The 26,770-nt window shown below is 43.8% G+C and overlaps 1 protein-coding gene across 1 annotated transcript in view; it reads left to right on the top strand.

The window, feature by feature from the left end:
* Positions 1-26,770, top strand: part of coro7 (coronin 7) — a 106,745-nt gene that overhangs the window by 3,705 nt on the left and 76,270 nt on the right. Inside the window, exons 6-7 of the mRNA XM_047571205.1 lie at positions 1,048-1,124; positions 5,976-6,026. Of these exons, the coding sequence (XP_047427161.1) occupies positions 1,048-1,124; positions 5,976-6,026 (128 nt within the window). The remainder of the gene's footprint in view (positions 1-1,047; positions 1,125-5,975; positions 6,027-26,770) is intronic.

Raw genomic sequence — 26,770 nt, 5'->3', positions numbered from 1 at the left:
TGGCGAACGAACTCAAAGGTCTTTGTTGTACGTCACGTATGTCGCTTTGTGTTTCAGTTTTTTGTCAGTTTACGTTTTGCCACGTTCTGTGTGTGTGTAACATTGATACGTGTTCGGAGTGAAGTGGTTGGTTGGCCTTTTTTTTATTTTTTTTTTTGTGTTCGTTGGAGTCTGCCTGACTGACACTGCCTACGTTTTACAGCCCTGTGGCTCTGCCTAAGTGCCGGAGCAGCAGAGGTAAAGTTTTGGTTTGCAGTCCTGGTCCCAGTCTCCCCTGGACTGGCCTCAGGATGTAGTCACTATCCTCTGGCCTCACCCCCTCTCACATCCACCACCACCACCATCACAAACACTGCCCACCACCACCACTCCCCCTCCATTCCCCATCCCACGACAGCTGCCTGGCTGCTGCTGCTGCTGCTGCTGCTGTTCACCGCTGATTCAACTTTTCATGAGCTGTGTTCTCTCCCCACACGATGTCTTTCATTGCATTGATTTGGAGTTTCCGTTTGGTTATAGAGGGAGATCTGAACAGAAAAGAAAACACAAATCTAAATAAGTGTGTGTCTTGGTTTTTTGATTTATTTCCCCTCTGATTTAAACTCACTTTCTTTTCGTGTCTTAACATGTGCACCCTTCGTCTCGTCACATGTTTGGTGCCGTGGTGGAACCGAACGAGCTGCGCCGTGCTCAATTCTGGCACCGCAGGCTTTCACACGTGTGCGCTCATGATTCTCTAACATGTGCTTAAACCGGACGGATACGCGATCCGTTTCTCCGGTGTAAATCATCCGCGCTCCTGTCGTTGTCTCGTGAACTCTGTGTGCTGGTTTTTCACGGCTTCATCCCGTCTCCATTTTCCCTGACGTTTTTTTGTCACGTCTTGTGTATGTGCCGTCACCCCCCTCGGTGTTCATTTGTTTTGTTTTTTTTGTGTGTGATCACGTTTCCTCTTTTTCTGAACCCCTTTTCCACTTTCCTTGTCTGATCTGAAACAGATTGCGTTTTTTTTTTCTTTTTCTTAAATGCTCATCTGTGTGCCTGCAGTTCTGGAGCAGCACGGTGACCAGCTGCAGAGTCTGAGTTGGAAACGGGACGGTTCCCTGTTGGCTTCCTCCTGCAAGGTGAGGACGGCCCACACACCGCTTCACTCTCCTGCACCGTCTTGTTTTAATTCCCTCCACAGCCCTTGTGCTCTTGTGGAATCCAGGTTCGCTTGCTGCAGTTCTAAGCCTCGACCACTAGATGTCGCCCTCACCTCACATTCAGCGCACCACCCCGCTCTTTATTTGCTCGTAGGGGTTTTATTTAATCAGAATGTCAGCAGGGGTGATGCTCATAAAAAAGGGTGGGAATCACATTACACATCTAATTAGTGAGCAGTTAGTGTTGGAAATCCCTATGACATAAAAGATATAATTATTGTCAGTTTGCATTAGTGACGGCAGAGACGTTGAAAGAGGCCCGGTGGAGATTTCCCTCACCAGATTGGAAACTGTAATAACTTTGAAATGAAGGCGCTAATAATGGCAGCGGTGCTACATCCATGCGTGTGAAGGATGAATCTGTCGGGGCCTTTGTTTCGTCTAGACTCCACCTGACCCCTGATCGCGCAGCCGTGGCTCACGTCCACCTCCGCGCTCCCTCGGCTACGCCCGTCTTCCGTCTCATGCAAGTTTACTCAGCACCTGGCAACACTCTGTTTGTGTAGCACACGGGGAAAAGATGGGCATAAACAATTTAATTGCTCAGGAGAGAAAGTGCGTTAGCATGGCCAAGGGGTTTTCATTAGGTTGTTAGTATATTGCAGGCGTAGGAGGAGGAAGGAGGAAGGTGGTATGAGTTTATGAGCAGGGGTAAAGAAAGAAGCAATTTATGAGTTGGAATAGGTCCAGGGGCTTTTTCATCAGCCGAGATTAGTGTAACAGTTATTTGCACAGTTTAAACTCCTGAAATTGTGCCTTTTGTTTCATGAAATCACGTCATGATTGATGCAATAACGAGGCGCGACGAGCTTACTTGAGAACTAACAGCGTCTGACACGGAAACGCGCCGCATGCACTCGTTTAACGAGTGTTATTGTTGATCCAGTCCTCCGTGTTTGTCTTTGCGCTGACCGGGAGCAAATTATTCCACCCATCACGGGCTGCGTCCAAATCACCACGTTAGCTCGACAGGATAATGGCGCACGCCGGAGCTACTGACGCTGTCGTAGGCTGCAGCGTAGCCTGAAGAGAACAAGAGAAAAAAGTGTGTGTGTGTGTGTGTGTGTGTGTGTGTGTGTGTGGGGGTGAGCAATGCAGAAACCAGGGGGGCCTCCGAGGTTCCTGCCCCGTTGGGCTCTGGTGTCATTTAACCCGAAAGGCCCCTTTCAATCTCTCCAATCCAGCTTATTAAAGCAAATAGGGCCTGCCAACATGTGGGTCCAATCCCCAGGCCTTCCTGTAGGGTAGGGTAAACACTGGGGCTCAGGGAAAGTCGGAGGGGAGACCACCACCCTAAAGAGCAGGAATCATGACAGGCCTCATTTGGACCAAGAGAGATGTGTATTTATGGCGCACTGGTAGAGAGAAAGGAGGCATTCAGCTTAGGGGGAATCAAATCCACAGGTAGTGCGAGAAGAGATGGGCAGGGCCGGGGTGGTGCGGTGTTTTTGGATTTATGGTTCACCTTCCATTAGAAAAGTCACATTATGACCATGGTCTATACTGGGGCTGGGCGGTATACCGGTTTATACTGAATACCGGTATTTTTTTTGTTTGTTTTTTCTGGACCGTTTTCAATGTAGCGCTTCTAAACTGCGAGGGGCATGGTGAAGATGGAAAGGTCCGAGAAAAATGAAGCGGCAGAACGAGAAGCCAAAAAAAACGTGCCATGTCGGTTGTTTGTTGTTAAGGACATCTGGGGGACGGTCCCCGTTGTGGATGACCTGTCCCCCGGCTAAAGTCGTCCCCAAAGATGTCCCCAGTTTTAGCTTTTTATGAATGAGAAGAAAAAAAAAAATGCGCGCATACTACAATAATTACGGTAACCGGTCGCAATGCTGTTGGCATTACAATCAGTTTAAATATGTCAAAATAAATGATTATTTTAATTATTATTCATTTCATCTTGATAACATTTTATTTATTGATTTATCTATCTTTTTGTTTTTTTATCTCAGAGCTGTAAATGTTTCCGGATTTCCTCGTCAGCGGGCATCGCTAACACGCTGCCACACAAACCAGTTTTACTACTAGCGTGGGATTATTCTACAATATTTACATAGCAAAATAGTCCATCCTTAGTCAATCTACTGCATGAATTCCTCTCTCAACCAGCAGAAAATGTTGAGAACATGTGGTTATGCTGTGTTGCAATCAGAATTTTGCAAAATACCATGATGTACATTTCTGGTCACAGCGCCCAGCCCTGCTCTACGCCATATTTCCCATGGTTCCAAAGAACGGCCGACGAAAGGATCCTGAAGTCTCAAACGCCGGTAACCATAGGAGACTGGGAACTGGAGGCTGGCAGCGCAGCGTGTTTGATGAGCGTAGAGACAGGGAGCACCCCTGGCCGAAGATTCCCAGCGCCTTTGTGTGCGTCCGCGTGCACGCGAAAACTCATTAGCAGCAGCTTGAGAGTGAGGCTTGGTCGCTTTGATTAAACAGCAGCTGTCTCAGCGCGCACACGCAAATACAAACGTGCAAACATGTGGATTTATGAGTTTCGGTGGTGGTGTGTGTGTGTGTGTGTGTGTGTGTGTGAGTGTTTATGCGTGTTATTGTCACAGGCTCAAGCGTGTGTGTATTCTTCTTTTGAGTGTGTGCGGTAACTCGGTGGACACATCTGTATGCGAGCGGCCCCCTCGCCGGCGTGTTTGCGCAGCCAGATAGTTTCCTCCCTCGTATGTTGTTGTTTGCACTGCGACACTGAGGCAGATAGGCCGGCCAGGGGCTTTAATTTAGTAAATGTATGTTTGCATATGTGCGTACAGTAAATATACATGCGTTTAGCTGTTCTGAGGTGTGTTTTCAAGGTCAGGAAAATCCGTGGCCTCACGATTTGTGCGCGTTCAGATGATTGTTGGCCATAGATTCAGAATGATTAGTCGATTTATTGGGGAGAGTTATAAGCAAACGTAGGAAATGATGCTGCTTTTAGCATTTTTATTTTAAGAATTTGATGATTTTCTTTGTTGTACATAATGTAAAGAGACTATATTTGTGTTTTTGATAGATGCTCCCATGAAATTAGAAATTTTCGGAGTTTTTATTGATCGTGTAATAAATTCATTAATCAGGAAAATAATCTGCACCCTAGTTGGGTGGATAGTTACCAAAAACCTCAGATTGGATATTTGCCTAAATCTGACAGTTCTTCAACAGGTGGGTCCATGAATTATTAGGTGGGGTAAAAAGCGTTTGTGTGTGTGTGTGTGTCGTTCCAGTGCCGCTCTCTGAGCCTTCGGCTTAGTCCCGGGTCACAAAGGCCTGAAGACGTAGCTGTGGGGCATCGCGTTCGTGGGTGGTCCACACCCACACGCAGAAAAAGATGGAGCCAGAGGAGGGACGGGGGGCAGCACATTAGTCAAAACTCCACTTTGCAATTCAAGCTAAAAATAGCAAATAGTAGCCTTCTTTGATTGCTGGGGGAGGAGCAGGAGCAGGATGAGGCCCTGATCATGTTCTTCAAACATAGGCTTCAACTTGATGGGATAACATGACAGACAGGACGTGTGACGGCTGTATTTATTTTCTGTGTAGCTGACCGTTGCGCAGTCCTTCTCTATATGTGTGTGTGTGTTTGCTTGACTGTGTCATGTTCAGCCTCCTGATTCTCTTTGACGTGTACGTTTGTTAAGTGTGCGCGCTCCTTATTACCTGCTATCACCTCCGTACGTCAGTCTGCTGCTGTGATCACAGTCCCACAGCGGTATTGAGTGACACGACCGCAGACACGCATGTCCCGGTCACAGACTGATCCCATTAGGCCCCCATTTCCTCCCAATCACGCAGGAGCCCCTCTGATTGGCCGCTTTGATTGATGCCGAATGCGAGCTCGTGCATGCCCGGGGGAGGGGAGGGGAGGGAAGGGGGTCAAGCTGCACGAGGCCGCGGAGAGGTCACCCCTCTTGCTTTTGCTAACGATGAATCAGTGAGATCAATGCAGGAAACTTCTGAGAGCTTGTGCTGATCTTTATCTGAACTATGCGGAGGTGGAGGGACTTTATTAACACGTTCAATATGTAGCTGTCATTTGAAATGTTCCGTTTCATTGCTACGAAAAACACAGCTGGCCGATTAGCCTTTAAATCCTTCCACGATTACTTTGAGAGAACAGTAAATCCTTGTTTAACTTGTGATTGATTGGGCCGAGAATGAAAAGAAAACCAAGGTGCTAAATAATCATTCGAGGAATATGAAATATTGTTAAGGGGTGGAAAAAAAATTAATAATGATGTATTGAAAGGAGGAAAAACAATGAAAAAAAGAGGAAATCATGATGGAAACCAGGTGTGGGTATTGGCAAGGACTTCACAATACGATACGTATCACGATACTTGGGTCACGATATGCGATATTATGATATTGCGATATATTGCGATATTCTACATAGTTCACTGACAAATTTTAAATACAGCTTAAAATACACGTTGTTTATATATGTACATCAGATGACATCAGTGATAATTCATCAGACATATTGAGTCAAAAAACTATTAATCCAAATGATCCATTTCCAATTTATAGCACTTGTACGGAAAAAATATTGCGATATATTGCCGTATTGATATTGTTTCCCATCCCTAATGGAAACGATCCAGCAATGTATTTCATAAACCAGTTAGTATCTTAGAGGCTTTGCTAATCGTCCAACAGACCTCATTTAAAGCCATATTGCTATTTCTTGTTTTATATGTTTCTAATATATGTTTTCACCCAATGTTCATCATTCATTTTGTCTTTTTCCTTCATTTCTTCATTGTCTAGGACAAGATGCTGCGAGTGTTTGATCCCAGAGCCCAGCTGACACCTGTTCAGGTAAGCCCCCCCCACCCCTGATCCACACTATAATAACTCCCCAATCATACTGTCAAAACAACCAGGGAAACCGTCTGCCCTTGAAAAGCACTTTTCTACCTCAGCAGTAGCTCATTCTCATTCATCCATTCACACACATCGACTGAGGCTGCCACGCAAGGCGCTCGCCTGCATTGGTAGCTCTTAATTCCTGTAACTTAGAAAACTTATTTGGCACAGACAAAACTAATATCTAAATACATGAATACAATAAATCAGGATTACCAGGTTAAATTCATTGCTGATTTTTTTCTCTTCACTAAAATCACCTATGTTCAAAATCATCGTTTATTAAAGATCAAAACGAAACCAATTTGAATATGGGATTAAATAGTCCTGGTCCCATTGACTTTTATTATAAGCAGATTTTTTTCCTCCACTACATGGAGTCATAAACTTGTTGACAGTAACCCAGAGAGCTTACCACTGGCCACTCACTGATTCATCTACTACTGATTTATGGATGTTGTGCACATGGTGCAGTCCCTGCTCTCTTCTTCCCACGGGTACCCATCCCACACTAAATTAGTGTGAACCTCTCCAGTCACACCACTTCTCCTTTTTTTTTTATTATATGGAAATCTCTCAGCATTCACCATGTTCAAGGCAATGGATATTTCCATCAGCAGCAATAAGGAAGTAGTAGAGCATATATATATGTTTTTTGTGTATATTGAGGGGAGATTAAGTAAGAGGGTGTGGAGGTGTGTCATGGGAGGATACTAGGCGTACACCATATATTCTCACACTGACCTCCCAGGCGGTTTTAATTACTACGATGCACAGCCTGCCTCATGGGCTCTCCTTCGATGATAAAGATGAGGAATTCTGCAAAACCACTGCATGCCACAAAGGATTAGAAATGAGTTCACAGACATACCTGGAAGGCACATCAGTCTGTGTGGAAGGGAGAGGAGAAGATGACTGCATATTTTTGTAAATATGCCCCACGTGGGTGATCCTCTCACCCACGCGTCGTGAAGGGGATACAGTTACAGGGTTCACTGCCTCTGAAATGCAGGGAGCCAGCGAAGGATAATTTTCCTTGTGGCACACTTAGAATTGCCTTTACAATATTGTGTTTGTGTGTACAGTGCACACACTTCTATGTTTTCTCAAGTGACGTAAGCTGAGTCATCTACCTCCTCTCCTTCAGACCTGGGTATCTACATCAGGTGTGTCAGCTTTGTCAGATGTCACTGATGTCATCTGTTGGAATTTTCCTTGCTACAGTGGCCTCTTTGTTCCTGGAAATGTATTGTGGACGTCAAGCGCAGATTTTCAGCAAGGCTACACATCAGCTGACTTGAATTGCCACTTTGTCCACCTTCTGATTGGTCTGCTAACTGCCAACAGTAGGACTCCTTACCTTTGTCAAGTCCAGACTTCCTATGTCAGTGGTGGGTTTGACAAACAATGTCCATGCAGGTGTGCATTCCCACAAAAGTAATTCAAAAATGACCAACAGTCGATACCAGTTCCTCGGCTTCTTTAACCTCCTGAGGCCCAAGCATTTGTTTGTAATGCTTTGTAATTTCTTTAAGATAAGATTAAGATCTTTAGGTATTTGGGATTAGTCGGACCTAAGAAGTATAAAAATAAGCATCATCAAGGTGTACTAAAATATAAAACTGAAAACAATGAAGTCCTGAAATGAGTACTTGTTAATTTGTTAAATTTGCATGTCATATCAAACTACAAAAGTTAATAAGCATAAATAAACAGGTGCATTGACCCTTCGCTAACAAAACAGCAGGTCTAAATGGAGCAGAATAGGCTGTCACAAACCTAAAACGTAATGTCCCCGTATGAGGACGCCGGGTCTCAGGAGGCTAAATGTAGGCTACTTTCAAGAAAAAGAAAGTACTTTCAATACACTCAACCAATGTTGGATGTAAATCACTTAGTACAGCTGAAGGGTCCCATTAGGTTAAACTGAATCAGTGTTGGGTAGTCTGTGTTCTCGGTGGCTCCAGTAGGACTCCAGCGGTTATTGGTGGTAGGGTTATTGGTGCTGGGACATTTCAGCGAAGCCTATGACAATTTCTGACTTTGGCAGATAGATGGGCAGCACATTACACCACAAAATATGTTTAAAGAAGGTTTTCACTTCTACTGATCCTTGGATCTACTGCTAGAACTACCATCGCCTACATCTTTGCCAAAACCTACACCTACATTACCCACAAAGCAATTCAACGACTCAGCTGCAGACAGATTTGATTGCTACTACACCAGACATATGTGATGTGTAAAAGGTTAACCCTCAAAGTTGGGTTTGTGGGTTATGTGTGTTAGGCTGTAGTTCCCCTAGACCACAACCCTACAGCTGGGCCACAGAACACATGCAACCAGGTAATGAGGAAATGGTGCAGCGAAGGCGGCTGAATAGTAGTCACATAAATTCTGTCTGTGCTGCATCTTTCTCATGACCTCCGCCAACTATTATACTGTGTTTGAAATTTAAGTAGCTCGCCAGTGCAAAAGGCAACAACTCCATCATCACCACATTTCATTGTTCAGCAGTAATTGAAATCTGCAGTTAGCAAGCATCTGAGATGTGTCGGCAACCAAAATGAAAGACAGACTGTTTTTAAGCTCAGTCAGGCTTTCTCCTGGGCAACCTCTACTCTTTCTGTCTTCCTCTCTCCATCTCTCTCACACTCTCTTTTTTAAATCAATACCCGTACTACGGAAATGTGACTGTTCGAACCAAACAAACAGCAAAAGATTTAAAGAGCCGCAGTCGGTGTGCTGCTGATACCGATGCACCGTGTTCTTTCAGACAACAACATCTAAAGTGTGCCTGTTCAGAATGCTTCATAGTCTATAATTCATAGAATGTAATGACTGCTCATGCAAATGACTTTAGACTTGACACCGCACTTCCTTGGTTCCCCAGGAATGCTGAGTGAATGATATACCATTGCACTATCACACTAAGACACAGACACACGCATCATTATCAAACTCAGAATCAAGGCAAAACAATAACACACAACAACAGTAATGGTGAAGGCTCATTGGCAATCTTAAACTCCTTTGCCAGTCGGGTTACACGTGGCAAAACAATCTTTTTTCACTGGTTTCCTTGGCCTCATGTTGAGAATTTCTCCGTAATGGTGGATCCATTGCAAAACCGTCTCTTGTTGTAGAATGGCTGTAATACATGTCCCAGGCCTATGCGTGACATTGTTTCTGCTACAGAACTCAATAAAGAAGCAGAGCATGGGCATTAACCCTACACATCAACGCTGCGCGCCGTATACAAACATACAGTCCGGGTTACAGTCTGTAATCCTTTTTTAGCTCTTTGTAGTGGCAAAGTAACCGTATATGTTGCCCTAGCCACCCAACAAGGGTCAATATTTGAAGCAGCACCGTCACAGGCCTGTAGTCCACCATTGATGTTGCTTTTAATTGTTGTGTTGAGACATCGGGGCCTAGAGGGGTGAGGCAATGACATTGAGTTCAACCGGGGTTCATAAATGTGCAGTTACAGTCACAGAAAGATCTGGACCATTGTCATGGACGGCTGGCAGAAATGTGCAAGACTTATGCGGTTTCACACAAAAATTAGATTTGTGTAAACATGGCCTAAGTTTCTACTTTCACTTTTAACAATGACGATTGAAACTTTCACCAAAATTTCGCCAAAGATGAGTCCCATCAATGGGACTCATCCAAAACAATGAATTTCAAAATTGGGGAGATGGAGAAGCAGCTGGAAATACTAAAGTGGAAACACACTGATTGCATTTCTAGAAAGGTGCACGTCACAGGATGTATGGTCTGGACTGTCGCCGTTGACGCACAACCCTAAACTGCTTATGACTGAGAATCTGTCTTCTCAGTCTCTTCTTTCCCCACTTTGATTTATCCCTGCACGGTCATTGAAATGGTTAGGACCAAAATCTGCAGATGTTTCAGTCAGCACACAGTGTCCTCTTCTGCATCCAGTGCATGACTAACCTACCTCAAATCAAGGACATTTGGAACACAGATCATGGTTATTAGGCGGTTATTGGAGGGTTGTGCTTGCCTTTTGGGTTTTGCGTTCTTGTGCTTTCTTGTTCTCTCTATATCTCTTAAATACACAAGGTCCTGCTTTGAGAGGCTGCGGTTTGGAGCTCTCCAAGAGGAGAGTGGGCAAAACCTCACTTTAACAGCTTTTAGATGTGCAGCACTCTCACTCTGGAAAGACACCACAACTCTTATTAGCAACCCATCTGCTAGAGTTGGCGTTAAAGAATGCGGGCGATGATTCTTAAACACATTGAAACATGATGAGTGCAGTAATTTGGATGAATAGATTAGTGTGACCCTCAAGAGGCAAGGCACCATAACACTGTAAAGCATTACCTAACACATGGTCTGAGTGGTTTCAAGGAGATTGCACAAAATTGTTTGTTTGTCCACAATGTGAAGGCATTTTCAATTACTTTCTCTACTTTGCATTTTCATCAGAGTTATTGATGTGATGCGATGGCAGAGAAAGGCCAGTGTGGCCACAAAGTAAACAGAGAGGGGCAGAGAAATTGCCAAACTATTTGAATCTGTAACCTCACCAGGAGGTCTGTTTCGCCTCTGTACATGAGAGCCAGTGAGTTGTCCTCATCAAGAGAAGCCACAAATCTTCTCTGAAACCATTTCTGGGGAAGGATATCACAAGAAAGCTGCAGGGTATTACAACAAAGAAGGAATTTCTCCCTTCTGAGATTGGATTTCCTTGAAGCAGAAGTGAAAGCTCAGAACAAGTTCTGTTCTTTAGGGTTTAATATTCCATTTATATTGATCAAATGTTTTTGAATCATCTATTCTACTTCCCAGTGGGGTGCTCAAGATGACAGTCCAAGCCCAGTCCGACCAGGAGCCATCTGTCATCAGAATTTCTAGTGCTTTAGTGATTAAGGCATCCTCAAGGGCTCAATCAGGTTCAAGAAATGGGTTCTTTCATCTGAGTTTTGAAGACACAAACCAAGTATTATGCAACAGAGTCTTCACATTGATGTCCTGTTCCACTAATTGTAATTACTTACAATTTACTGTAAGCCATAAAGACTAGAAAATAAAGTTGTACTTAACAGGAATTGGCATTTTGGTGGCTACAGTCGTTGGATATGTGATGCCCAGCCCAAACTATAAATATTTTATTGATGGTGAATGTGCAGGTGCACTACAGGATAAGTGACCACACTGTTTTCCAGTGGTGTGGTATCCGTTATCTATTGCCACTTATCCCTCAGAGGGTTGCGGCCCAGTTGACATTGGGCGAGAGGTGGGGCAACACCACCACAAGAGAGAAATAGGCGTTCTCACTCACATGCACACCTGCAGCAGTTTTAAAACCAGTCAACCTACCATGTTTTTGGATGACTTGAGGAATCCCGGACACCCGGAGAAAATCAACCAGAATTTAGATTTGAACCAAGAACGTTCTTCCTGAGCAGACACTACAAACCACTTGCCCTCACCATGTAGTCCTAGTATAATACCAGATGTCTCATTAATCCTGATGCAAGTATTTATAGTTTGTTAGTTGTTTTTTAACAGCTGCGACATTAAAAAGAAGTTGCACCACAAATACACCTGTGGTTTATCTGTTGGTGCTTTTCGTCCAAACGGCCTGTAGTTAACAGATGCAGTTCAGTCTTGTCAGGTTACATAAAGGCTGCGTTTTGGCAACTCTTCTCGAGCTCCACATACATTTTGGTTTTCCGCGCAGAGCCCCACAGCTTCGGCTCTGATTCATCCATTAATCCAAACTTGACTGCTGAACCGAACCAGCTCCCTGAAAAAAGCAACATATCGCCATCCATACAACGATCCGGATCTCAAGCTGTGACACAGCTCATGTGTGTCCACTGCTGTCCTAGTTCCACCCAGAGCAGCATATTCAAGTGGGGCTGGCTCATCCCTGTGGCCAGCTCTGAACTGGGTTCTCCCCTAGCCAGGTGGGGTAAATATAGGCCCTAATTACAGCCCTTCTTCTGCTGTTTTTATGGGAAATAAGACTGTACGGGGTAATTAAGGTCTTATACAGAAAGAGCCGAACAGAGAACTGCATCTGTAATCAGCGCAAGTGTGTATGTATGTGCACAAGCATACAGACGGTTCTATTTAGATGGCGAGCGCGTCCCTTCTCATCCTGGCCCACCACTGAAGACAGGTTGAGTTTCAGATTAGATTTTCGGTTTCTTTGAGTTCCTGTGAGTGATTACGTTTTAGACATAGCTCTTGGTCCAAGAGTTACTAATCTTGATTCCACTTGTTTGAGGCACAGTCAGACTGTGGTCGTCATATTGTTTGTGAGCTGTTCGTTGCAAAGCTTTTCAAAGTGAACTGAACCAGTTTAATTGCACACAAGACTAGCAAAGTGACGAATCATCAAGTACCAAAGGTTTCTTTACGTTTTTCTTGGTTCTTGTTTTTTTTTCGCTATCTAAACATCCTTAGACCGGCCTCTTGTTTTCAGATGAGTTCCTTTCTCGTCGCTATGTAGTTACACGAGGCCTCCGCCCTGCTTTCCTGTACTGAGCCGCAAAACTCCTCTCTCAAGAACAACATGCACACACACTAACCTGATCCTAATGGGACACGTGCCTCCTCTCAGCTCTCCTGTCTTTATAGATCTTTTCATCTATCCCCAATGCAGTGTGCGTTTGCTGAGTGTGTGGTTCTGAATGTGAGTGTGTGCCTCTGCGTATACCATGTGTGTTTCAAATTACAGTGCTGAAAATACCCCTCATAGTTTTGGGCCACTGTTGGCCGTAGAGCTGTCGATCTGTGGTCTCTGGAAAAAGAGGGAGACAGGAAAAGGGAATAGTTTGCTGGACGTGGGGGCCAGATTCCTCTTTTTCAGCTCAAGCTTCTGCTGCTCGGGGTGAAATTAGAGAGGACCATGGGCTGGAATGGGTTTGGACTTGAGGAGGGAACGCTGGGCAGGGCCAAGGAAAAGCGTTGTGGTTTTAGTTCTATACCATCTTTTATATCCTGCTATAAATTAACACAGGCTGAACTCCCTCTTAGGTGTGTGCCTCCATTTGTGTGTTTCTCATTACAGACATAATAAACTATCTTCTGTCTTATCTGCGCATCTTTGAAGGCTTATAATTGGAAAAGTGTGTGTTGGTTTGGGGGGACAGGGGGTGGATGTGTGTGTTCATACTCATATTTCTCATTACAGGCAGAATAAACTACAGGCAGGCATAGTAAGCTTTGAGTGTGTGGACTCTGGCAGGCAGTACAATGAAGGTCTTTGACAGTTTCGTTTGTATTACTGATGTAAACCCAGAGGGAAAGCCATGAAGGAGAAACATTCGGAGAGTGATGTGAAACGGATGAACTTAATTTTGGTTTTTGTACCTCTGCAATTCATTATTTTGCCACTCTTTTCATCCTTTCTTCTACATGTAACTCCATGACGATGAAAGACGGCGAAATCTTTCTGAATATAGGTGAAATGAACTCCCTCTAGTAAACATTCTTCTTCTTGTGCGTATTGGTTATAGCTTTGTCATATCAGTATTAGAAAATGTTTAGCTCGGATAAAATCATTAGCTGACCACACTCACCGACCACCTTATTAGGTCCACCTCGCTAGGACCGGATTGCCTACCTTTTTTTCTACATGGCATGTTGGAAACATTCCTTAGAAGTTTTGGTCCAAGTTGGCATAATAGGACCATGAGGTTGCTGAGGTGGCTGCATCTGAATCTCCTGTTCCACCAAGTCTCAAAGGTTTTCCTTTGGATTGAGATCTGGTGATCTAACCCTAACCCTAACCCTAGCCCCAGCCCTAGCCCTAACCCTAGCCTAGGCCATTTAAGTACGGTGAACATATTGTCATGTTCAAGAAACCTGTTTGAAATGACTTTAGCTTTGTGATATAGTTTCTCCTGCTGGAAGTAGCCATCAGAGGATGGGAACACTATGGATATGGTTAGAAACAATACTCAGGAGCCCAAAGTGTGCAAAGAAAATATCCCTCACACGATTACACCAACACCAGCAGCCTGAGCCATTGATGATCCATGGTTTAATGATGTTTACACCATATTCACGTCCAACCACCCGAATGTCCCAGCAGAAACAATGACACATCAGACTGGGTAACTTCTTTTCCTCATCTTCTTGGTGATCCCCAGCTTCTTGTTCTTAGGTGACAGGGAGTGGCATTCAGTGTGGTTTTCTGCTGCTGTAGACCAACTTCTGCAAGATTTCTGTCCCTCTTAACATTCTCCTCTGACCAGTAGCATCAACAAGGCAGAGAGCCGCTGCTCACTGCATATTCTCCCTTTTCCCGAACATTCTCTGGACCCAACAATCATGTTGGTTCAAAATCACTTACCTTTTATTTTTTCACCGTTCTGATGCTTGGTTGAACTTCTGATCGTTTTGATCATGGCTAGATGCCTAAAGGAGGAGGGTCACACTAATCTATTCATCTGACATGTTATTGGAAAATGGATTAGATATTTAGAATATGAGCAGTTTAGAGACACCCCCAATAAGGTGACCGGTGACTATATAATACCATAATGTGTGCTTCAACGCTGGGCAACTACTATGAATTAACTGCAAATTGTGTTTTTCAGATATTCAGTTCAATAGTTTTATTAAATTTATTTGCAGGCTATTTTAAAAGATCCCTGATGAAAAACAATATTTTTATTGTTTTATGTTACTGGCCAGTTTATTGCTTTAGGACTTTTGTCTCATTCTTAAATATTCTCAGAGTGCAGTTTGGGCTCCGATCAAAGGCATCTCTGATCTCGTGATGAACAAACTGAAAGATAAATCTAATGTTTAAGATTCAAAAGAGCATGACTTAAAATGTGCGTCAGATGTTGATGCAGATATGGAAATTCCTTTCTCAGAGAGATTCTTAGCATTCTGTTGTACCAACAAATTATTTCTTCTTGCATAATGTCTATGCTTGCCAGAAAATGAAATTCTGATACATCCCGCAAAATGATGCTTGTTTAGAGTTTAGAGAATGTCTAATGTTAACACCACAGGAATACAGAGTCAATATTATGAAATATTATGTCTATAAAGAGCAGGAGCTCATGCCAGGAATATGTCACAAGCTTACTCGATGGCGAACTCTAAATTCCAGCTGCACAAGCTGCATAATTTAACCTAAAACCGAGCCAGTAAGGCTTCTGTGTTTTTAAAAAGTATTTGTCTATACGGCCAATATAAGTGATCAAAAAGTGGAGCCAAGGCCAGTTGGGAAAAATTAAGTTGTGGCCAAAAGTTTATTGCTGTGTTAAACACAACTTTTACTGCTAAACTCATGTTCAACATCCATTTCTCTTTCCGAATGTAAACACGTCGTATCAGGAATATTGCTGTGTATCGTCCTTATAGTATGTTCCACTTTCCAGTGAGTGTATGAAACCCACAGTTTAGCCTGTATTGTACAGATACTAACGGTGGTGTTTCTTCATAGCCCCATATCATCCACTGCTTGTACAAATCTCAGGTCATGATACAGATAAAAGGAATTGACACTCATTGGCCAGTTCCTAAGTTGTACCAACCAATCACATGGCAGCGACCAAGCATCAGAGTGGCAGAGAGGTTATTTAAGTGCATATTAAAATGCCATTGATGGGCTCGTATGAGTATTTTAGAAACTGCCGATCTACTGGGATTTTTTTTTTTTTACAACCACCTCTAGGGCTTTTAAAGAATTCTCTGACTGAAACAGTCTTGTTGATGCCAGTGGTCAGAGGAGAATGGCCACACTGTTTTGAGCTGAAACTCGAGCAGTAACTCAAATAACTACTTGTTTCGAGCGAGGTATGCGGGGGAACATCCCTGAACACGTTGAACCTTGAAGCAGATGGACTAGCAGAAGTGTCCAAATCGCCTAAGGACAGGAAATTGCGGCTACTGTTTGGAAGTTCTCAAGAAAAATTGGACAATAGAAGACTGGAAAAAGGTGGCCGATGGGTCTCAATTTATGCTGCGACATTCGGATTGTGGGATCAGAATTGGACACAAACATCACGCATGTTGCTTTTTACCAGTACGTAAGGCTGGAAGGTGGTGGTGGTGTCTTGCTGTGAGGGATATTTTCTTGGCACTCTTTGGGCCCCTCACTACCTTCAAACTGATTTCTCTAACGTTACAATGAGCCGTACTGAAATGTGCATCATGGATCCTAGCCAACAAATCTGCAGCAACTGCATGATGCTATCATGTCAATATGGACCAAACCCTCTAAGGAATGTTTCCAGCACATTGTTGAATCCGTGCCACGAAGAATTGATGCAGTTCTGAAGACAAAATGGGGCCCAACCCGATGCTAGCAAGGTGTACCAAAAGAACTCGGCAGTTGTGCCACAGTCAAACTGTCAATTAGGACGGTCCCCAGCTGGCCAATATAATCAGCGGGTATCTCTGACCTCCTCAGGACTACTTGAACTTCACATTGAAGTGAAGTTCAATGTTCGTCGTGCTGAATCAGACTGTCGGTTGCTGCTTCTTTGCGAAGAAATACGAGCGTCTCCTCTTGCCTCCTCTCTGACCCCACAGTTTTTTTTATTTTTTTGTCAATACTCACGATCGTCTTTCCCAATCACTGTCATGCACACTATTCCGTTCCTGTATATCGCTCCATCGGAGCCTGCTGGGTTCAGGACCCTGGTAATAGCCAGTGGTTAACTCAGCACAGATGTTATGCCCCCACCACAACCCATTTTTTTTCCTCTCCTGTCTTTCTTTTTCCCTCTCTCCATCCTCTCAGCTCCCTGTTTTACTGGCTACCGCCCCACTGCCAGTTTTGGTTAGCTTCAGGGAATTTGGGGAAAAAGTGAAAAGACTCTTGTGTGATAGATCCATCATAGTTTTACTGACTTCTTTGTAATCTAAGTGACAATGTTGGGTTTGGTTTGAGATCTTGTGCCTGACAGAAAAACAGAATAATGACCTAATTATTAGTTGGAGTATTAGCTGAATCGTGGGGGGGTGCAAGAGTGTGGGATTTGGAAGGCGAGATTTGAAGTTTGGAGAGATTTTAGCCGCGTCAACTAATGAATAGGGTTTGTCTTTGTGTGTGTTTGTGGGTGTGTTTTCTGGGGGTGATGGTGAAGTATTTATTCAGAGGAAAAAGGAGTAAGAGTGGGTGCCAGCTGGCAGCGACGGAGCTCTTTGCTCACATGTGTGTGTTATGTGTGTGTGAGCGGAGGTCTCATTAGCCCGCTGGCTGCTCTGGGACTCTTATTTTCCAATAATAATTAAGGCCTTATGTACACATGTGGATCACACCTGGAGCCAAAAATGGATGATGATTTGCTGTTTCTCTGCCGCATCATGGAAGTGAAGTTGCAGCGCCGTGGGAATCATGGCCTCCTTTAGCTGCTGGTTATGCTTAGTCTGAATCTATGTTTCGTAATTTTAAAATATATATATATATATAAATATGCAGGGAGAAGGACGAAGCTAAGAAGAAACTTTCTATAATGAAATGATGATAATCATTTGGTAGATGAGAGCGGTTAATTTGGGAATTGCCGGTTTTGGGAGTTTCTGACATTCTTTTTAAATGGAGATGAATGAATCTGAACAGATTTAATAAGAAGAAATGATTCATATTGTGGACAGCAGCTCGATTTCAGAATCTTTCAAGCTCCATGTGACTTCACCTCTGTTTGCCCTCCTTATCTCTGCTCCAGTTTTCAGTGTGACTTCAATAGCCCATTGCACTTCTTTGTGTATAATGAATGATCCCTTTTATACGACAAATCGTTTCCCTGCATTGGTTTAATCTTGGCAAGAGTCTGCTGATCCTGGAGCAAGGGAGTTGTTTTTTTGGGCTCTCTCAGCTAGAGCGGCCAAAAAATGAGGTGAGAATTGTTGTGTTTCCTCTACCCTGAGCTCTTTTGTTATTCATCACTTTTATTTGGTAAGCGGGGGTGTTTTTTGGAGCAGGCATGTAGCTGAAGATAACAGGTGCTGTTTGTGCGTGAATTGATTTTTCACGAGTGGCGAACACTTCTACAAAGGTAGTTACATACAAATACGGGGCAGCAGAAGCAGACCTGATGTCAGATGGGAGTTACAGCCACACGTGGCATAGTAGGCCTCCAGTGGAGAAAGTTACAGCAAGACCTGGGACGCAGCTGAGTGCCCCGAGGGAAATAAAATGCAGTGTGGGCTCCATCCATGCTGGCCGACCTCAGTTTAACCAAACGCCTGTGATATTTCGATTATCCTATTTTTCACTGCCTGTGTTTTCTCCATATGCTAGCTTAATCATGCTTGTGGTCAGCCGCTGCAGGAGGTCTGACGCTGCTGAGTACGAAAGCTGAGAGTTGAAGACAGACACCTTTGTCAGTCCATTCTGTTGACTTCACAATCTAGTGAGAAATGCAACCGGCTCTGGGGATCAAGAGCAAGCATACATCATGTTACCATCTATCGACAAATGAAGTTTGATCTCTGCGTTATGCATATTTCATAGATTTGCATGTTTGCATATGTTTGTGGTGAATGGTGCCAAGTACTAAGATTCTTAGCCTCCCCCCTCTGAGGTGCATCCCAGTGGATGAAGAGCAAGCATTGCACTCCATAGCCGCTGTCATTTACCCCCACTTCTGCGAATCGGACACAGGTGTGCATACCTGCATCGAATGTTTTTCTTCTCCGAGGCCAAAGAAAGTGAGCTGTGTTCTTTAAAATAATGAATGGAAACTGTCGAGCTTGGGAGTGGGAGGGTGGGAGGACTGGGATCTGGCTCACACATGTCCTTATAAATGCCACATCCTCTTCCAACAAAAGCCAACTAAGGTCATCTTTTACTAATTGGGCTTCTTAAGGCAACAGGTTCTGCTGTAATTTGTGGTTTCATGCAAGAGCTAAATGGAAGTTCCCTCCGAGTGAAGCTGCTGAGTGTCGGGGTGAAGTTAGTGTTTAAGGGCTGATCATAGCAACGGCGGGGGATTGAGCTATTTGTTAGCGTAGAGAAGATGAGGCAATTAATCAAGCTGTCACTTAGCTATCCCGGGCCCTGCTGCTCCACATGCTTTATGTATTGGGGGGCCAAAACTTGGGCTGTGACCGTTGAAATGATATCCATTGTTTAGTAGATATTAGCCTCAACATTGCATAGCTTGTTTTAAAGTCGTCGTATACAATTGTCCCCTTTAGGCCAACACCTGTGCCTGTAATTATCATCTCATTAAACTTGTGTTTCTGTGATTCATTGGAGAATTTTGCGTCAATATGAATGATTTCCTCGCTCCTTAACATTGCAACACAAAGGTTTGAGTATCTTACTTCAATTACCCTTTGATGTTTGAGAAAGGACAATAAAACAGGGTTTCCAGTGCTAACACTGGGTGAAGGCTCCCATTATTTTACATAAATGACGTGGACATGAACCTGACATGCCTTGCACATGTGTGCCTCCCGGTAGAATCCCAGTGTTCACAACCAAGGCCTCTATTCAAATGTGTGGGGGTACTTTGAAGATGTGAAGCTTCTGTGATGTGGTTATAGGGATGGAGTGAAGCCAGCCATCAGGATCCATCACAGCACTCAGTTGTAGGCCAGCCTACAGGGACTGGGGGACTTCTCCTATGTTCATAAGACACCCCCACTCCCTCCAAAAAGAATCATATCTTCTTTTGTTTTTTTTTTTTAGTCTTTTGTGTGTCGCAGGATTGGCGCGCAGATCCTCATCAGCCCGAGTGTCACGAGTTGCTGCTGTTGTCAGCAGCACAATTCCTTCCTCTGTCATTAGTGCCCTGTCTTGCCCCATGGGTTCTGTTTGGATTTAAAGGACCAAGCCACTAAGTGCATCTCTGGAATATTCATTGCTTGAAACTCAACCGCAATAACCATCAAAAACCTTGGAGATCACACCACACATGCGCTTGAAATCTTCTTTGGCCCACGAGTGCTTCTTTTGGGCTGTAACACAGATTTGGGGAATTCAGTTGGTCCTATCATGATATTTCCAGGAACCGGCTAACTCTGCATGGCCCTCTGATCCAAGACCAACCCTGTGTGACCTTGGGTAGTTCACCCCGAGGGAGGCCTCTGCCAGGGACGCTGTGCTGTTGAACATAATGAAGATTGAATTCAATCTGTTGTTCCTCAGGCCCCAGAGAAGAGTGACCACATCCCAGGCTGGCACTGTCTGGTTAGCTGTCTTTATACCACTTCAGTGTTTCATTTCGCTTAGAACGGCACAAATTGATTTGTTCAAGTATCGCAGTGCCAGTTTGGGATATGCACCCGAAACCTAGCTATGGAAAACGTGAAGGAGGAATTGGAGCTAAGTTTATATAACAGGCTCTAATATGACTTTGCTAATCGTATCAGACAAGACCCATAGATAAAGGGGAGTATTTGCTTCCAGTAACTCAATTCTTACTCTGTTAATTTAACTGGTTTCTGGATGCACTGAAATAATAAAACTTAGTAACTTTGTTATATTAATCACATAAACACCAGATCAGAGCTTGGGTTTAAACAGAGGATCTTTTATGATAAACAATAATAAACACATGGCTAAAAGTATTGACTTCTCCTATGTCAGATTTCAAAGTTTTGCTGACCCAGCCATCAGCCCCTACCTCCCCGCTATCCAGACTTTATGAAGAAGAGTTTATCACTTAGATCATTTATCATTTAGATCTGTAAGTATTGCAGAGGGGTGAAATCTTAAACTGTATCTCCTGTAATCTCCTGTTTTACACAATGTAAGTCTTTTTAATTTACGGGATCTGGAAAGTATATTTTATTGGAGCAAACAAATTAATGTAGCAGCAGTGGAGGTACGGCCGCGCCAGCTCTAGAAACCCTACACCACTGAGAAAGTCGGGCCTCGTGCACTGCACTATAGCATTTATATACACAACGTCCAATTTTCTGTCCCGTATTTTTAGCCATTCATGGAAAAGCTACAGATCTTATAATCAGTGTAACCTCAAATCATCTTTGTAACCTCTGCTGCTGATGCAGTGAATATCGCTTTCGCTGCATTTTCAGTTTTCCTTCCTTACACTTCAACATACTTGTCTTTTTTAGTTCTGCCCTTCACTGTCCAAAAGGGAACTGTTCCTATTAAACCCCCCTTTTTCATACACTTATTTTACCCCTCTTATTTATTTTTCCATCTGTAGCCCCAAATCCAAGGGCCAGTATTTTTCCTGCCCTCCTAAAAACGTAAGTTGACGTCTTTGCGGCTGGAGGGCAGTCTCTCAGAGAGCATGGACGGTGCACAGAGGCTGGGCCTTCTCTTAGTTATACCTTACCTCAGTTATACTCTCTAATGATAAATTATGTAGTCAAAGGTCAGGCAGTCATGATTTTCATTTTTAAGCTTCTTGGTTGTGAAGATGTCCTTCTTTTCTTCGTCTAATAACAATGAAATATCGGTTTTATTTACTGTTTTCTCCTCAAACTAAAAGCAAAGCTCTCACAACATACTTGACAGCATTGCACCTGCCACCTTATCATAGCAGATATGTTAGGACATATGTTACACATGTGGTATACGGGGAGTGTGCAGGATGAAATTGAGGAAATACCCCCTTGATCCATCTAAGACTTATGAGCCTTGTCCGAGGGTGTAGTTTTTTCCTTTTTGTCATGATTCATTTCCAATCTCTGTGTCCCATATATTTAAGTCTCCACGCTTGTTCCCATTAAGCCAAAAAGAAGAAGCTGGTATCAATAAAACAAAAAAGAAAGGGGAAAAAAATAATCCAAACAACTGGCCTAGAGAAAAGACTCCTGGAAATCCTAATGTGGAGGGACACTATTTATAACTGGGGAGCGGGCCAATCCGTAGACCTTCACCAAGTGCTGCAGGTCTTGCAGAGTAGACCCGGTCCCACAGCTGTGCACGTTGTCATCTTGGCTCACGTCTCAGTTAGTTTTTATTGCGCTGTGCTTTTCATTTGCTGACACAAACGGAAATGAGGCGGTTGGAAAGAATGACTGCCGGCGTAGCAGATATGAAAAAAGGATGATGTTTTGGCCTGTGAGCTGAAGCAGTAGATGTCCTGCTTACCTGGATCACCATGTGCATTTTAATGTTGCAAATAACTGCGCATACACTCTATTTATGGTACTATGGACCTCTTCATGGCCTATGTCACTGTGACATCATGGTGTTACCTGGAGGCAAAACAGAGGAAACTCACTTTAAACCGGGAAAATGTAATCTTACTGTATTTTGGGGGGTTAAAACTGAAAAAGCAAAACACTAACATGAAGTGTTATCACATACCAGCCACTGCCAGTCAGCCTGGATAATGATAAGGGTTAGACTAAATTGTAACTGGAATAAGGATTCTTGACACAAGCTAATGATAACACAACATTTTATTGTGTGTTTCAAGGGCGTCCAAGCAGAAGTTGCATTTACTACGTTACCCTCCACTTCTTGTAATATCTTTGTTGGAGAGGCTTCTCTTGGTAAACACAGACCAGACTTCGTAACCTCTGTGTCCTCCTTTGGTCAAATCCAGTTAGTATGAGTGTAGAGGTCGGTGAATATGGTCCCATTAGTCAGAGTCAACTGTTTAAAACAACACTCATGGTCTCAGGGAGTGAGCGTATTAGTTTATTCTCTAAAATATGCGTTTACCTAGTCTTTTCCAGCCCAAACAGTCGTTGAAGTATGCTAACCACCGCAGTGTTTGAGATGTTTTGCCTCCAGCTAAGCCCCGCCCCTGAAAAAACATCACTCTGTTTACAAACTGTGAAGGGGTGTATTGCTTTTTGCCTGCATGGATTGTTTCTAATTAAGCCGTAAAGACAAAATATGCAAGGTGAGACTAAGATGGATGACCCTCACGTGTCCATCTTAGGTTCATGCTGTTGCAGCTGCGCCCAAAGATTTGTCGTCATTCCTTTAGATTGCGCTCCCCGTCCTCCTTCCGACCTTGCACATTAATTTTCATCATTGGCGAGGGAGTGGGCAGCAGAAGAAGTAAAGTAAAACAAGAGTACGATTTGTGGCTTCTGGATTTTTTTTTTTGAGAAATGAGCGAAATGCAGTATGGTTCCAATTAACGGAGAAAAAGTGGCAGTGTAGGAAATGAAAGCATAAAATGGCTGGTTTGATTCCCGTCAGAGGTACATTCAAGATGGCACGTTCTGACTTGGGGAACAAAACTTAAATGGGCCATGGAGAGAGAGAGCGGGATGGAGAGAAACGTGTAATTGCTGAAAAGACTAATTAGCTATAGATGAAAAGACCCAGCAGGAGCCTCTTTAAAGAGTGATGAAAGCTAGAAGGCAACGGTTATTGATTAGAGGAGGGGAACTTAAAGGAAAAGAGGGATGGATCCTTTTGGGAGGCTGGAAGGATGGGAGAGAAAATGAGGAACAGGTTGAAGCGATGAGTGGCTGCAGCTGGGGTTAAAACCAATCAGGCATAACATTATGACCACTTCGCTAATATTATGTAGGTCTCAATTGTGCCTCCAAGAAAGTTGTGTCTAGTCAGAGAATGGACTTGGGCCTTCTTAGGGTGACTGACAACAGAATGTTATTAGTCGGGGTTCTGCAGGTTGAGGGGAGGGGGCTCTGTGGATCATCCCACAGATGCTTAACCAGTTTGGGATCTGGTGAATTTGGAGGCCGGGTCAACACCTTGTGCTCTTTTTCATGCTTTTTTGAGTTGCTCCTGAACCGTTTTGTCAGGCTAAATCCTGTTGGGCATGATCGCCGCCATCGAGGAGCGTCATTGCTATGGGGTGCAGGTTCCTGGTCTAGTCTAGGTGGGTGGTCCATGTCTAAATAAAACCCAAACGAATGTCCAAAGTCCAAACGTCTCTTACTTCTCCTGTCAGGGGTCATAATGTTATGCCTGATCTGTGTATCAAGTGTATTGTTGTGTGTTTTATAAGTTAAACCCAACCCCAAACTTTTGTTTGCATTTCTTAAGATATAAAATGATCAATTCAAAGACTGAGCTCTGGATGTCCTGGCAGGGGGTTTTGTTACCTTTATAACAGCCAGTTTGGCTTTTTTCCCTCCTCGTACGGTGCAAAGCTGAAATTATTTGGCCGTAACCTTGTATTTCACAGATAAACAAGTGTATTTCCCCTGGGCCTGCATAGCCAAAATCAATTTTTATCAGAATCTTAGTCTGATAACACACCATTTGGATTTCATTATGGCTAATACTTCTACTGATGTAGAGAAAAAAAAATGCTTCTGCACCCAATTGGATCATCCTGCAACGAATCAGGGTAGCGAATTATGTGACCTATGTGTCCTGAGAAATTCTTTAATCCATGTTGTCTGTTCATCATTTAAATGTATTTTGCTGTCAGTATCTTTTGCAATAATGGATAATGGAATTCCAACTTCTTGCAAGCAATTACGTTTGGCTGCTCAACAAAATGTTTTTTACTATTTCTTAAAAAACTGCACCAGATACAAAAGTACAACTGTCAGCGACTGTATGACACAATTTGAAATTTCCAAAATAAATCGCAAGGCAGAAATGAGTTGGACTGGCCTCTTTTTTCCTGAACGCACATTATCTGACTGGAAAACGTCGGCTCGGTGTCATTATACGACTGGATGAATTTGTGAAAATAAGCACTTGGGCTTCCAGCGCGCCGAATTAATTTCTGCACCACTGGCACTCGTTCTCCAGCGCTCGCGCCCCGTCGCGCCGACACGCGGGACGGCGGAAAGACGGACGGACGGACGGGCAGGCGAGCGAAAGAGACGGAGATGCCGAGATTTTGATGGATCCCATATGTGCGTGCGGACACCTGATATTCGTCCTGGTGGGTGAATCAACATTCTCGGCGGGTGACACAGATGTGCTCGCCGTCTGTTCAAGTTCAGGAGTTAAATAGCTGAGGGAGGAGGACAGAAGGAGATGGAGTGATCCCCGTTTGTTTATATTGAGAGAGGATATTTAATAGACCCATAAAATCATAATTGGCCAGACTGCTGACTGGCACTTTCCGCGTCTCGGCTTGCAAAGTGTTTAACCTTAGTGTAAACCCGGCCTCTTGTCATTTGATTTGTATTATCTCCGCCAGACGCACTTTCACCCCTTCCTTTTCTTATTTAGCTCCAGCATTCCTTCTTTATTGTTAATAGATCTCATTCATAACAGCCCAGGAAATATTTTCCCACGTCTTTGTGCGGACACCTGCGTCGGTGACGCTGTTTCTCCAGATGCTATGTCATTTCCTCCACTTCCTCCAGTCACTCGAGCAGGTGCAACTGATTCTCAACACCTTCTGTGCATATTTTGTCAAGTCATGAGCCATTTCTCCGCTCTTTTTCCCTGCGATTCCTCTTCCTTGGACCCTTTGTTCTGTTGCTAAGAAAAACATTTGTCTTACTTTACTTTTTTCCTCACCCCCCTCCTCCTCCCCCTCTTCTTTTCTCCCACTTTTTCAAGTGTGTCATGATCGATTTGTAGCATGTCCGTAAGGTTTATCTCCAAAGAGAGAGGGGGCTGTAGGTGAATGGGAATTGAGTTAAATTTATGAGCGCTGTGGAGAGATACTGTTTGGCAGCATTTATATACACACTCTCGAGGTCCAGATGTTGTGTCCTCTGGCTGCCCTGGGGTTAGTAGTAGTGTAGCTCGCTGACGGCCGCGTTGTGCTTTCTTAAACTGAGAGCCTGTTTATTTGGAAAAGGCGAACGGAGGCAAAGCTCAGACCCCCTAATCCTCAATTGTACTTCTTTGGCTCCAACTCGCAAGTCCTGATGACATCTTCATCAAGGGGCTCAAAGGTCCACGTGCCGTGCAGATCCGGGTGAAAGATGACATCATGGCGGCGTGATCTATGCAGTCTGTATAAGTCTCTGCTGAGGAACGTCGGGCCGGTTTATTTGCCTTGCCTGACTGGCTCAGGCAGCGTAGCGGAGGCCTGAGGGATGCTGTAATGGCAAAACTGCTCCAGAGCCGGTTCACTGAAAGGTGATATAGCTTTACTGTTGCGTTCATTGAGCCAAAGAATAGGAAAAGTCTTTTTTTTTTTGTGTTGCCCACTTCAGAGATGACTTATAAAGGAGGATGGATTTTTTTTTTTCGGTATGAAGCTTGTGTACCGTGTGTTTTCTTTCTCGCTGGTGAGTCATTGGGATGACGGATGGTCTGAAAACATCTCAGCTATGAGTTTTTATTCTCGCGCAGACATTCGTCCTCACGGGACGAATGCCAAGTACTTCTTTTTTTGACATCCCGACCCTTTTTCTCTGGTTCATTCAAGAGATTGAAATATCTCAGCAGCTGCCGGTTGGAACGTGATAAAATGTTGTAGTGACAATTCATCTTCTGCACCAGGACAAAAGGCATACACCGCCGCTGCTGCTGCTGCTGCTGCTGTGTTCAGAAAATTTGTTGGCGCTTGTCCTGTTGAACAAGGAAACACATCTTGGACAAATCACTGCTATTGCGGTCCGTGTGCATCAATCAGCCACAACATTATGACCACTTGAAATGAATTGATGAACATTGATCATCTTGTGACAATTGCTGGGAAAGTTTTGGATGTCACTTAAACATGTACCACCAATCTAGGCCAGACCAGACACCCCCAACACATAGCAATGACACTCCTCAAGACACAAAGGACCCCCCACTAACAACCAGACACCCAAGGACACCCTCAGAAGGCCCATGTCCATTCCCTGATCAGTCACAACTGCCTCGTAGGCAACAAGGGAGACCTACACAACATTAGGAAGGT

The sequence above is a fragment of the Mugil cephalus genome, chromosome 20 (genome assembly GCF_022458985.1).
Source record: "Mugil cephalus isolate CIBA_MC_2020 chromosome 20, CIBA_Mcephalus_1.1, whole genome shotgun sequence".
Taxonomy (NCBI): domain Eukaryota; kingdom Metazoa; phylum Chordata; class Actinopteri; order Mugiliformes; family Mugilidae; genus Mugil; species Mugil cephalus.
Note: the sequence above shows the minus strand (reverse complement) of the source record. Positions and strands in the feature narration are given on the sequence as shown.